Consider the following 13,800-nt stretch of genomic DNA (forward strand, 5'->3'; position numbering starts at 1 on the left):
CCCCCCCCCCCGCCCAGGAAAGGGCAGCCCCCACATGGCCAGGCTCTCCATCCAGCTTCGGCCTCCCAGGCAGTGGCTGAGTCCCCAAGGCCTCAGCAGTTTGTTCCCTGTGGCGGAAGGGGACTTGTCCCTCCCTGCCCACCCACAAGCTGACCAGGGCTGGTGGGTGCCTCCTCCACAGCCCCCCACCCCGGTTTGCTCCACGAGTGCTCGCCACCCATCACCCCTTCCCTGGTGCACTAATCCTCGGATGGGAGCAGCTGTCCACTTTCCTGGCCAGGGCCGGCCGCAGTGGCCGTGGGACAGTGCTGAGGACTATCAGTGGTAGATCAGGGTCAAGGTCAGGTTCCACCAATCTGGAGCCCCTGCCCTCACAGGTCCCAGCCGGGTCCATTGTATGGGGACAATGGCTTCCTGAGCCCAGTTCCTCTGCTGGCAGGAAAGCCATAGAGCCCCATGCCGTTGCCACCACCCACGACCCTTTGAAGGGCCTGCAGCTCTGGAGCCTGTCCCTTGGCCCCTCCCCCTTGCCCGCCTGGCTGGGGCCCAAGCCTCCCCAGGGAGCAGCCGACCCTCTCGACACGTAGGCAGAGGCACTAATCGGCTGGCCACACGCAAAGCTTGGAAGCCCCGACTCAAGAGCCCTCCCTCCAGGAGCCGACCAGCCCCTCTGGTGTCCCCCTGGGGCCAGGCTGCAGGTGGGGGTGGGTGTGTGTGTGTCCTGCTGAAGACAGCATGGGGCCTGGGCATGGGCAGGCTCTTGGTGCTGGAGCTGGGGATGGGGGCCACAGGAAGGGCCAGCGGTCCTCCTGCAGGACAGAGGACAAGCACAATGTCCCAACACCCCCAGCCTGGCTGGTCCTGGGGCACCCCTGCTGCAGGATGGGGGCAGAGAGAAGGGGGCCACAATCCGGGTCTGTCTAGGACCATAGGCAGCTGAGGTGCAGCGTCCAGTGGGCTGCAGGCTGACTGCCCACGGTGCCCACGGTGCTCTGGGCACGGCTGCACATGCAGGGGCGGTCAGGGTCCGGGAAGCAGCAGGTCTGGGGCTGCGAGGAGGCTCCTGCTAAACCCCCAGGGCTAGGGGCTAGGGTCACCTTTTCTCCGGGCCAGTCTTTGCGGCCTTATTGGGCAAAGGGGTCCTCAGACCCAGGAAGGGGACACGGACAGTGTACGAGATGGTGAGCCTTTGATGCCCGTGTGTACTGGGAGCCCAGCCAGGCAGGCCCTCCAACGACATGTTGGTGGCCTTGACACGTTGTGGACAAGGACCGCACACCCACTTTGAGGCTTCTAGTCTTTATTACTCGGGGAATACAGCGTTCCCAAGGGCGGCGCCCGACGGTGCTCAAGTGGCCGCCAGGGGGCAGGGAAGCTGAGCAAAGTGCCCAGGGCCAGGACACATGGCTGGGCACCCTGTCCCCCTAGCGGTTACATGTGTGGTCTGCAGTTTGAGTCCCTGAGAGCCCGGCTGGACTGTCCACAGCCTTGGGGTGCCCAGGCGCCCGACTCTCTTCCCAGGCCCCAGCTGCATCAACAAAGGACTGGGCACCCATACCCACAACGGCCACCCCGCACTGCCGGCCTCGGACCTGCCTGTGCCTCCCCACCACGCAGTCTGTCAGGGCTGCAGCCGCCCAGAGGTGGACAGAGGGGGACACTGTGACCCTGGGAGGTACAGGCGACGGACAGAGGTGTTGCTGCCCAGTTCCGGGACGGCCAAGGGGAGGTGCTCACCCCAGCAGACCCCATGGGGCTCCCGCTGGGTTCCCTGAGCTGGATGCATTGGAGGCAGCCCCGGACAGAGCAGACACTGCCTGGGGGACCTCAGTCCCCGGGGGATGCCCAACCCCTGCCCGTCCTCCCCAGAGCCCACTGCCGTCGGGCGGCGCTGGTACCCATGGACGGCCACCAGTCCCGCCTCTTGCTCGGGGCCCTGACCCAGCCGGAAGCCACCGTGGGGCCGGAGGAGGGCACCTGGTTGGGGGCGGGTTGTGTGAGTCCAGTACACACAAGACTGGGGGACGAGCAGGCCGGTGCCCATGGCTACTGGTGACAGTAGCCAGCAGGCTGGGCAGGTGTGGGAGGGTGGCCTTTTGGAGCCACTGGACAGATGTCACTCACCAGGGACAGCTCTGGAGAGGTGGACGCAGAGAGCACTCCTCCCAGCCTCCCCCCTGCCCACCTCTCCCCGCCCTCCAGGCCCCGCTGCCTGCCTGGGACACCCCGGAACGGCCGAGGAGGCACTAGCCAGCGTGCTGTCGGGCTGCGTGCAGCCGCAGACCTGGCCCCATCTTCGGAGGAGCCATGGCCCACCCGCCCGCTGCAGCCCTGTCAGAGGGTAACTGCGGTTCCAACCCCAGGGCTCGGGGCATAGGAGGGTATAGGCCCCACAGCTCGGGGCAGGATGGGCGACCAGCGGGAGCTACACACAGGCACGAGCCCTGGGTCTTGGGTGACCCTCCTCTCTGGGGAGCAGGCCCCATTGGCCGCAGCCCCCACTGCAGCTCACCTGCCTCGCAGGGGCTGGTGCCCAGAAAGGAGGGGTCCGGTGGCTGCAGACAGGTGTGTGTGAACGCACATGCGTGCACGCAGGGAGCGGCACACACAAGCGCGAGGATGGCACAATGGGGACGTGCATGGCTGCGTGGGGACAGCTGTGTCCTTGCACACTGTCCTCCGCCCAGGCTGCTGCTAGTTCGTCCGTCCCGCTCCACCATCACTCAAGCCCTCCCTACGTGACACTGGGGAGGGCCGCTGGCTGTCTGGGGCCCCCACACGGGAACCCCAGCCGTGCTTACGTGCTGGCCTCAGGTTCCAGCTCCGCAGGCTCAGGGATGGGCACGTGTGTGCTAGTGGGTGGACATGGGCTCCCAGATGGTCAGCACAGACGGGTGTCCAGGGCTCTCAGAACCTCCTCACCACCTCCCCTGGCTCTGCCGTGAGGTAGTGGAAAGCCGTGTGCCCTTCTCAGGACGAGCCTGTGGTCGCCGGCCAGGCCCCGGCACCCAGGAGGGGGATGGCTGTGAGGATGCGGCCCAGGGAGGCCCCCTCCACGCCGATGCCTGTGCCCTTCGGCCTCCCGCGGTGCCGTCCAAGCCGGCAGGTGGTCCACAGGCATCCCGCCCGCAGGGAGGCCGCGGAGCCCACGCCAGAAGCAGCCTCACCCGCAGGCAATGGCGTGCAGCAGGGGAATGCGTGTTCCGGCCGCTGCCCGGTGCTCCTCCTCGGGGCCAGACCCGGCCTGAGTCAGGCCCCTGGCCCTCGCGGCATCTCAGGGACGCTGACCCTTGGACCCTGGACCGAGTGCTCCCAAAGGCCCTGGCCCTCTCCCTGGCCCGGGCGCCCAGGCTCTCTGAGCCTCTAGTGCCCATTCCTGCCGCCCGCCCTGCAAGAACACAGGCCAGCAGGTGGTGAAGTGGGGGCTCGAGGTCCTGTCCCAGCCGCTGCAGCCCGTAACCGCAGACGGACAGGCGCAGACAGGCCTGCATGTCCCCCTCAGGCCCACACATGTGGCCGTGGTGGCCGGCACACAAGGTACGGGGCCACAGCCCAGAGGGACCCTACCGGCTGCTAGCCTGGGCCTCACCCCTGACCAGCACCTTGACCACCACCCAAGCATGAATACCCCACATGCCCTCCCACCCACATGACCCTCCACACCACACCCTCTCAGGGGACAGTCCTTCCCACCAGCCCTTCTTCCCTGACCCATCTCCAAGCCATGCAGGACCCTGACCCTTCCTGCTTCAGCCAGATCCCGCTCGCTGCCGTCTGCTCCCCAGACCTCATGTGCCAAGAGCCCCACCTGCCCATCCAGCCTCCCCGGGCCTCCTCCCCCCTCGCCTCTGGGCCTTGGCCCCGCCGGCCACCCTGAGCGCCTGCCTCTTCTCTCAAGTCCCCTTCCCCTCTGCCAACGCCCCGTGGGATCCCCTCCCTCCCCTGCCTTGCAGCTGCGGCTCTCCCACTAGCCTCTGCCCGGAAACCCGCTCTGGCCCTGGCTCCCAGCGGAGGCGCCTCCCCCTCGCTGAGCCCTGTCTCGAAGCCTGCCACGTACACCATGCTGCACCGGCGCCCCGGGTCCCAGAAGGCGACCCGGTCACCTCCAAAGCCACAGCTACCCCTCCACATGGGGGTCCTGTGGGCCCACCACCCTCTGTTCCTGAATGGCACAGCGAACACCCCAGGGCCAGACAGCCAGTGCTGAGGCTCCCTGAAGAGCCGCTGCAGCCCAGCCCTCCCTCCCACGAGGGGCCCTGGCCAGGACAGCCGATGCCGCTGCACAGGCTCAGGCACTGCTTACAGGGGTGGACGTGAGGGGTGAGGATGAAGCCCGAGCCACGTCCCCACCGTCCTTCTGACAACAGGGCCAGGGGCCTGCTGTGTGCCTCTCCCACCCCCACGGGCCGGGCGCCCTGCCGTGGCCTCCCTCCTCCAGGGCCGGCTGCGGAGCCCGGCAAGGCAGCACAGGCCACAGCCTCAGCGGGTGTCTGCTCTGGTAGGTCTTCCTGTCCCGCCGACCGCACAGCCCTCTCCGGCTCTCTGGGGCCCAGGACGGGTGCAGCCAAAGACCTCGAGATTCCCTGCCCACAGACTCTGCCACACTCCCGCCTGGACACAGAGGGCTGAGCCCTGGGGAGGCGACATGGCCTGGCTTGGCTGCCGTCAGGGGGGCCGAGGCCATGGCCTCAAGGAACAAGAGTTCCTGCCCTGCCTCCCTGGCCATGTCCAGCGCAGCGATGTCCACACTGAGGCCCTCAGAGTGGTCCCTGGGCCTTCAAGTGGCGGGGCTGGGCCCCTAGCTGGAGGGGAGGGCAGTGGTGCGGCCAGGACGCTCCGTCTGCCATCCGTCTACAGACCCTGAGCCAGGCCCCACTCCAACAAGACCCCGCTCTCCGGACTCCGGCTCGGGGCAGGGTCAGGCCAGCCTCACAGGCTGCACAGGGCACCCCCACGGCCGCTGGGCACCCGACGGTCCCTCATCTGCGGAGAGCACTGCTGACTCAGGTCACCGGCCGCTGGGCCACACCCGGTGCAGGAGAAGCCGGTCCAGCTGGAGACACGGGGGCGGGAAGGCTGGGTGCGGCACTTCTCAGCCCGGGGAGGGGCGGGGGCTGAGGCACCTAGCTCCGCAGGAGCAGCACCCCCGTCCAGCACTCACTTCCCAGAGTGGGCCTCCTCATGCCTCAGTGTCCTCCCGTGGGGCAGGACAGGTGCCGCCTGCCAAGGTTCCTGGGCCGTAAGACCCACATTGGACCAGATGCGAAGACACCGGCCCAGTCCCCTTGCCGGGCAAACGCCCCTCACGGCGCTCCAGACGGGGTCCTGGCAAGTGCCACGGAGGTGCGGAGCCGCTGTGGTGAGGCTGCAGGGCTGCGGCTCAGTAGCCATCATCTTCCTCGCCGTCACAGCCATAATCTGTGGGGCACAGAGGAGAGCCGTGGACACCCTGGGGCGGGGCCCACCTGGGTGGCCCCTCCTGGAGGGGCTCAGGCCCCCTCTGCCCGTGCTGTCTTCACCTCCCCAAGGCCCTGGGGCCTGGCTCCCGCTGGCCAGGCAGACCCCTGCAAACTGGAGCCCACGGCCTTCACAGCGCTCGGGCTCCCCACATGGACGCACTGATCTGCATCTTGGTCCCAACCTCCGTCCGGAGTAAGAGAAGGTCTCGTTCAAAGCCGAAAGCTCTGAGTTTAGGGCTAGTCAGGAGCAGAGGATTCGTGCCTTCTTCCAGAAGTCACCCCCGCTCCCACCCAGGGCCTGTCATCCCCATCCCGCCCACAGGGCGCCCTCACCACCGCTGCCCATCATCTGCAGGGCGCTGACACAGGGCTCCCCGTCCTCCTCGTCAGGGTCCTCCTCGTCGGGGTCCTCCTCGGGGGGGTAGGACACAGGCCCACTCTCCACCACCGCTGTGGGCCTGACGGGCTCGGCTCCCAGGCTGGGCGAGCTTGGGAGCAAGGTCTGCAACCGGGGCACAGGCTGTGGGAGGCCGCCTGCCCCGGGGGACGGGAGTCACAGCGCCAGCCTGGGCTCCCAGGGCCCACTGGCCCATCCCGTGTCCTGGACACTTCCCAGCCTTCGGAGCCCCCACAGCTCCCAGGCAGCCCCTCTGTCCAGCCCGTCCACACTCACGAGCCCCCATGAGGCTTCTGTTTCAAGGCCACAGGCCTTGCCCAGAGGATGTGGCCCAGCCCCACAGTATGTGGCTGGGGGCTCAGGCCCACTCCCCTGCCATCTGTGGGCCTCAGGACCGCTGTGCATGGGCCAGGAGAGCCCATGCTCCCTCCCTGCCACGGGCCGACTGCTCAGTGGCTCACAGACACAGTCCCCAGGCCCGTCCCGGGCTGTGGCTGCACAACGTACCTCCCCCACAGCTGCCTTCTTGGCCGGCTGGGCGGACACCATCGGCCTCAACCTGAAAGAGAGCACAGCATGGCAGCCTCAGTCCAGGCTACAGCCATGGGTCGGGGGACAACAAGCAGCCTGCTGAGGGGCGGCGTCTCTGGCCGCTGAGTGCCCGGCCCTAGGGTGAGGATGAGGCCCCCCTCCTCCAACTCTGCTCCCCCAGACCCCACACCCAGAAGCCGGACCCCCTCCTCAGCACTCACCCTGATGTCGCTCCTCCCAGCGGAGCCTCCCGGCCTCACGCTCCTCACCTGTCCCGGCCCAGTCGGCATTCTGCCCCCTCTGCTGGGGCTCACGCCCACCCCGTGCCCCCTCTGCTAGGGCGTATCCTACGTGCACACATGCCCCACGTACGTGCCACACAGAAGTGCGTGCGTGACTGCACCTGCCCCTCCTGACAGCACAACGGGCCCCAAGCCGCCACCCCCACGGGCCAAGTGGCACCAAGCCTGAGTACCACCCCCGTGGGGCCACGGCACAGTGGTGGGAGTGGGGGTGGGATCGGGGCGGTTGCCGGAAGCTGGAAATCAGGGTTTTTCTGTGAAAACTTCCTTTTTAATGTTGGTAACAAAGCCAGATTTTAGCTCAAAAGCTACGCTGGTCGATGGCAGATAGCCCTGGGCAGACCCGATGCTCGTTTGTCATTTGACGAGTAAGAACCTAAAATCGGGGGCACCAGGGGCTCAACGTGTGGAGCGTCCGACTCTTGGCCGAAAGGCTCATGTCGGGATCCCAGGGCTGAAGGATTAGCCCCGTGCTCTGCTGCACCTGAGTCCTTCCCTCCCGTCTCCTCCCCCTCTGTTCTCCCCCCACTCACGCTTCTGTGAGCTCTCTCTCCCTGCCTCCCTAAAATAAGTTTTTTTAAAACGTGACCTAAAATTGTACTGCTCCGGGGCTCTCCAGGCTGCCGCCCCGCTGCTGCTGGTCAAGGCTCTGGGAGGTCTGCTTCAGCAGCAGGGTGTGGGGACGGCAGGGAGTGGCTGCAGCGGGAGATGCCTCCCCTGGGCCGTCCTCGGCCCTGGTCCTCCCTACAGCGGGAGGAGAGGCCAACGGGGAGGCTCTACTCTCCCCACTCCACACCCTCCCAGAGAAAGAGGCTGGCCCGCTCCGCCCAGAGACAGAACACAGCATGCAGGGTAGGACCCCCCCCCAGCCACCTGCCCCCCACACAGACACGGGCCGGCCAGGGCCGCAGGTGCGGCATGGGACCCAGACGTCTGCTCCCAGCATCCAGGTGGGCACTGCACCCCCCCCAGGCCTCCTGCCCGCACCCAGCACAGTACCTCTTCCCCACGTTGCTCACGGGGTCAGCCCCGCTCCTGCCAGCGGGCGTCTTCCTCCGAGACAGCTTCCGAGCACCAGCCTGCTCCTGGGGCTGCGCGTTGCCCCCACGCAGGCTGCCCCCGCCCTTGCTGTTGAGGTCCTGGAGCACGCTGTAGTTGATCTTGCTGGAGATTTTCTTCTGCTCCAACATCTTTTCGATGGCCTCCCCAGCCGTGCTGGCCTGGATGGGCTCCCGTCGCTTACAAGACTTCTTGGGCTCAACAGAAACAGGGGAGTTACCGCCCCCTGGCGACCTGCCAGGTGTCTCGGGCGAGGTGGGGGTCCTGCCAGCTGGGCCCCGAGGGGGGGGGCCGGGCAGCCAGCATCTGCTGGGGAGCCCCACCCCCAGGAGTCCAGGTGTCCAGGGCGCTGGCCCAGGCCCCCCAAGGACGGCTCCGACCTCCTCCTCTCAGAAGGGGGAGGCCAGCCCACATCCCTCAGCTGCAGAGCTGATGGCAGGGCTCAGGGTGTGAGGCCTCTCGGGAGGGGTCGCCCGCAGCGGCACTGGGAGCTGCCCACAAGCCCACCACGGACACCTGGCTGTGCTGAACACTGTCGCCACCTGAACAAGGCAGAGCGAGGGGCCGTGCTCTGGACAGATCACCCAGCGTGGGGAGACCTTGTCCTGGGTGTGTGCCACCTACAGGAGCCCGAACTGTGCCTCCTGCCAGCTCCTCCCCTGCCCGCCTGCCTGCTGACCACGCTACTAGGGGCCTCAAGCCCAGACCCCAAGCTGCAGGCCCACCCCCCGGAAAGGTTCTCAAGCAGACCAGCGACCCACGCTGGGCGCATGCCTAGCTCCTGCCTTTCTTGCTCGGGGGCTCGACCACTCCCTCACGCCAGAGTCCCTGTCCGGCCACACAGAAGCGGCAAGCCACGTCTCTGTGACGTCCGCAGGACACGTGTGACAAGCAGGCTTTCCCAGGGCCCAGAGGGGGTCCCAGAGCTGGGGCAGGGCCCTCAGTGGGGGTCCCGACGCCCCGACTCAGCCTAAGGACCTCCCCAAAGCTGAGGGTGCATCTGTCTGAGGGGAGGCCAGCACCGTGCAGGACGGGGTGGCCGGAGCCGCCGCCCTGGGAGACCTCGTGTGACTTGGGGAGGGGCAAGGCGGGTCTCCACGCGCCGAACGAGCCTCACCTTGTGCTCCTTGTAGATCCCCAGCTCCTTCTCCTTCGCGATTCTCGCCTCCTTCTCTGAAAAGCCCCCCACGGCAGGATAAGCAGAGGCCCTGCGGCCCCGGCCCCCGGGCGGGCGGGCGGGCGCTTACCCCTCTGCTCGCGCAGGTACTCGGCGTTCTCCCGCATCCACAGCTCGGCCTTCACGCGGGCTTCCGCCTCGTTCAGGATGTACTGGGCAGAGCAGAGCGCCACACTCAGGCCTCGCTGCCAACACGCCTCCCCACAGACGAGCCGGTCAAGGGCGGGCCCCTGACCCGCGGGCCACAGGCTCCTTACTGGGACCCAGTCAGCAACGCCCGTCCCCCCCAACCCCTGCTGAGGTCGGGAGTGGAGCCGGGTCCACACACCGGCCCACAGGCACAGAGTGGACGGACATGGGTTCCAGGGCCATGTGGCCGCGAGGAAGATGCCCCGCTCACGGGAGGGCCTGTGGGGAGGCAGCCTGGGGCCCCGACCGTGCAGAGTTCAGTGGAGCTCACCCTGTCAATCTCCAGGTCGTCGATGCCGCTGAGGTCCAGCTCGCCGTCCCCACGCGCTCCAGCTACGGGGAAGCACAGGGCCGCGGCGTCTGCGTCAGGTTCTGCTGAGCAAGCGCAGACGTCCCCGGGGCCATCTCAGGACCCCTTCCAGGATAGGAGCCGCCTCCTCTGGGACCTCGGCTCTGGCCAAGGGCTGACCGCAGCCCCCTCGTCGCTGGCAAGCCCAGCCCCCTCCGTGTGCCACTGCGTGACTCACAGCCCAGGGCTGCGTGCGGAAAGGACACTACACTAGCCCCAGCGGACCTCCAGGTCCACTCCCTACGACACAGGCACCTTCAGTGCGGAAGCGTGGCTCGTCTGGCTCTCTGCTCACCGGTCCAGGAGACGGGCCCTCAGCCAGTCCTCAGTGATGAACTCGGGACATCCCCAAACCCTGCTGGCCACACCCCCATCCCCCAGGGTCAACAGCACAAGCCCCAAAGCCCAGCAGTTGGGGCAGCCTCTGACCACCAGGTGGTCAGCTCAGACGCAGAGGGACAGGCAGGAAGGAGCCTGCAGCCACCACCCAACCAAGCACACGGCTCTGGCCCAGCCCTGAGCCAGGGGGCCAGCGCAGGAGGGGTCTGGGGACAGTGGCAAGCCCTGCCGGTACGCAGGGTGTCCTCACACACTGGGGTCGACGACGGCCCGCTCCGCCCGGCACGGGGGAACTGGCAGAACCCTCCCGGCCGCCCTCCGTGAGGCCACATCCGGTGGCACCTCTCCCCCCACAGATGGGACGGGGTGACCTGGACCCAGAGCCCGCGGCCACAGCCCCCACCCCACCCTCTCCCCATCCGCCCCTCCCCGGGCCTCCCCGGCACTCACTGGGCTCCTGGCTCTGGGAGGAGATGCACTCTCGGATAGAGTCTGAGATGCCCAGGCTGGCCGCTGTGGGCAGGGGGCCGAGCAGGGACTCCAGGGCCGGGGGTCGGCTGTCCCCCTCGGGGCCTCCTGCCTCCCCAGAGCTGGAGGAGACGCCGGTGCCGAGCAGCTCCTGGTAGAAGTCCTTGTTGAGGTGGCTGGCGACGGCCTGCAGCTCCTCGTCCTCGGGGTCCTCCTCGCCAAACAAGCTGGACGTGGAGTCCTCCACGGAGCCTGCGGACGCAACACCACACACCCTGAGAACCCTGCAGGAGCCACACCCCACACCCCCGCGCCGGCAGACGCGACCGTCCAGAGGCAGGAGGCACTCGCTCCACTGCGTCGAGGCGGAGCCGCGCGTCGCTGGGAGGCGGCCCCATGTCCAGGTGCCCGCGGGGAGCCCTTGGGGCCTACACACCTGACGCTGCACAGAAAGTCCCTCAAAACGGACACGGCAGCTAAGAGCACCGAAGCTTCAGGAAAGGACGACAGAAAACGCGTGCAGCTTTGAATCGGGCAAAACGTCCGGGTGGGACACGGTCAGCCAGCCCTACAGCCCCCGCAGGGACGCGGCAGACTAGGGAGCTCTGCCCTCCCGTGAGTGCGTGTCCGTAGCACGCCAGGAGCGCTCAGGGCTCCGCGCGAGGAGAACGCACGACCAACCAAGGTACACGGCGCAGCTGCGGGAAGAAGGCGGGGCGGCTTCTCCGAGGCCCGGGTCGTGCCCTGCCGCCGACCCAGCAAGTCCGCAGCTCGGTGCGCGCCCCGGTCGCGGCCACGTGCACATCTGCACGGACGCCTGCACCCCTACGTTCCCAGCACCACGTGTGCGACGACCCGAACCTAGAATCACCCCGAGAGTGCTCGACCGGCCGCTCTCCCGCACCGTGCACCGGGGCTGCACACCCGACCTGCGCCGTCCGCGGGGCGGCCGGAGGGCAGTCAAGACACGCCGCGCCGTCCGTGGACACAGAACTCCGGAAAGCACGACTGACTCCGGGGCGGGGACTCACCAAGCGGCTGCGTCTTCACGTTGCGCTTTGTCCGACGAAATTTGTGAACGTCGCCCAACACAGCGATTAACGATCAGGACGTCCGCCCCCGAACGCCTCCCCCCGCTTTCCAACGTGAGAGCTCCCGGTAAGCACGGAGCCTCCCGCGGCACCTCACATCTCTGTGACCTTTTCTGTGCGGGCAAAAGGCCGTCCGATTCCTTGTGCACAGGAAAGTCGTGCGGGGCGATGAGCCTTCCCGGCACCCCGCCGCGCCCCTACCCCAATGTCTGGGCGCCCCCGCACCCTGCACGTCCGCACTCCCGTCCCACAGGCTGGGCCTCGGGAGCACCTGCAGAGTCAGGCCTCCCCACTGGCCTCCTTGCTCCCAGCCCCTGGCCCCTTCAGCCTGAGTTAGGCCGTGTCATCCCTCAGCCCCGGCTCGGGACCTCCACAACCCGACTGTACCCCGTGTGAGCACCAGCTCCCCCACGCCGCTACAGGGCTCCCTTCCTTCCCCAGGCCTCTCCCGAAATGTTGCCTGCCTGGCCGGTCCCCTCGGCACTGCGTGGCAGCTGGAGGCTGGGCAGGGAGCCGGGGAGCTGGGCAGGAGGGTGGCACGCAGGCCTCCTGGGTCCCATCACCGCTGGATGACCCCACCTAGCTTCGGGCTCAGTCCAGACAGAGAATGAAATGTCTGCCACCCATGACGTAGGAAAGCAGACGTGGGGAGCAGGAAAGAGGGAGCGCACCCCCGTCGTTCCCGTCAGAACAGGTGTGAGAAGCTGAGCCTAGGGCAGGAGGTGAGGGGCCTGCTGGTGGCCGACGGCCGGCCGGCTTCCTCAGGGCTGGGGCAGTGCACACAGGTCTTGTGCAGGCAACGGCACAAAGAAAACCACGGGTGCAGAGCCAGGCCTCCCCGGGTGCAGAGAACCCGCCCGAGTCACAGGCGCACTGGGGATGGGCTCCGACTACTAGAGGAGAAAAGCTTCCAGCTGGGGCACCAGAGTCACACGCCGCACACACGCCCCCGTGTCAGAGCACAGCAGTCGCCACACGGGCAAGCGGACACTGGCCACCTCCGTCCTCAAGGCATCACCGGGCAGAGTGAGAACCAGAAGAGCTAGCAACGCCCTGGGGGACGCAGGGGCTCACGGGTGTCCCCATCCACAGACGACCACAAGGGGCACAGCACCAGTGACACCCCCACGCATGGGGACAGGCGTGGACGCCTGGAGCAAGACTGTAAGAGAGACGGCGCTGCCCCAGCTGCAGACCATATGCCTGTCGGGAGCCTCAGCCTCGAAGGGAAACGCGAGCAGAAGCCTGGGCAGCACGGAGCTCTAAAGAGGCCCACGGGCTCCCTGCGCACACCCCGAACACGGGCGCGAACCCCTCGGGCAGCGGCTCCGGGGGCCAGAGAGTGGGAGGGGCTGAGGGAGCAGAGCGGGGGGTCACCGACGCAATGACGGCGCAGTGCAGACGTGGCACTCGCGGGGAACCAGTAACTACTGACCAACCAGAGAGAGCCAGGGAGAGAGACAACAGCCCCGCAAGGACACGAGCAAACGCACAGACCGTGGGGCAACCCGGCCGGGGCATCCCTGGGGGAGCAGGTCGCACTGAGCCCAGGAAACCCTACGTGCTCTGCACGGGTCCCACAAATGTCGAAGCGCTCACCGATGGCCCAGACAACAACCAGCGAAAACTGTGCGTGGGCACGGCCCTCTCAGGACAAGGTAGCACCCAGTCCCAAGCCAGCACCATGTCCTGGGCGGCACCTGGGCCACTCAGCAGGGGCTGAAGGGCCAGGCCACGGCCTGGGCTTCAGGAAATGTCAGCAGGCCGGACGTTGGTGGTGAGCACAAAGCAGCGGTCTTTGCAGAAGACACGGTCACTCACACGGAAGACCCGTGGCGGAGCGCGCAGCAGCGAGGGTGGACACAGAATTCCGACCCATGAGTGCACAGAAGCTGACCTGGAAACCTGGGGCTTCCACATCTGGCAGCAGCGGAAGATGGGGAAGGACACTGCTCAGGGCAGCAGCACTAGGCAGGTGGCCTGGCCCAGAGAGCGGTTCAGGAACACCCACGGGGCGGGAGATGTCCACTCTTGGGAGTGGGTCCACGGGGCGCTGGGCTGGGGCAGGGGCTGGGGAGCAGCGGCACCCGCCCTCCAGACAGCCCGAGGCAGGGGTGGTAAGCACCAGGCCCTGCTGAAGCAGAGAGACGTACAACGGGGCCCCGCGCAGACCTTCACAACGGGGCCCCGAGGACTGGGCAGGAAGGCAACATGGGAGCGTCCAGGAGCGAAAGAAAGGGCCCGTGTGCGCGGAGACCCGTGCATGGGCACAGCAGCTCTGCAATGCCCCCTGCTATGTGGGAGCCATGACGGGGAGGAGGACACCGACGGGGAGGAGGACGCCGCAAGGCCGCTGGGACGGTACAGGCGTGGAGCCGGAGGCGGCAGGAAGGGGTTCCGGGGGCAGTGGCAGAACAGCCCGGAATTAAGATCTGGGTG

The 13,800-nt window shown here is 67.5% G+C and overlaps 1 protein-coding gene across 2 annotated transcripts in view; it reads right to left on the bottom strand.

Moving 5' to 3' along the window:
• Positions 1–1,283: 1,283 nt before the first annotated feature.
• Positions 1,284–13,800, bottom strand: part of LOC111148796 (BRF1, RNA polymerase III transcription initiation factor subunit) — a 45,710-nt gene continuing 33,193 nt past the window's right edge. For both annotated transcript variants that reach the window (XM_022505608.1, XM_022505607.1), the window contains 8 exons: positions 10,253–10,522; positions 9,386–9,447; positions 8,996–9,077; positions 8,866–8,921; positions 7,689–7,945; positions 6,364–6,415; positions 5,793–5,961; positions 1,284–5,418 (listed from right to left, as the gene is read on the bottom strand). In XM_022505608.1, coding sequence (XP_022361316.1) covers positions 5,381–5,418; positions 5,793–5,961; positions 6,364–6,415; positions 7,689–7,945; positions 8,866–8,921; positions 8,996–9,077; positions 9,386–9,447; positions 10,253–10,522 — 986 coding nt within the window. In that variant the 3' untranslated portion in view covers positions 1,284–5,380. The remainder of the gene's footprint in view (positions 5,419–5,792; positions 5,962–6,363; positions 6,416–7,688; positions 7,946–8,865; positions 8,922–8,995; positions 9,078–9,385; positions 9,448–10,252; positions 10,523–13,800) is intronic.

The sequence above is a fragment of the Enhydra lutris genome, unplaced genomic scaffold, assembly GCF_002288905.1.
Source record: "Enhydra lutris kenyoni isolate GAN:26980312 unplaced genomic scaffold, ASM228890v2 scaffoldscaffold20, whole genome shotgun sequence".
NCBI classification, from domain to species: Eukaryota; Metazoa; Chordata; class Mammalia; order Carnivora; family Mustelidae; genus Enhydra; species Enhydra lutris.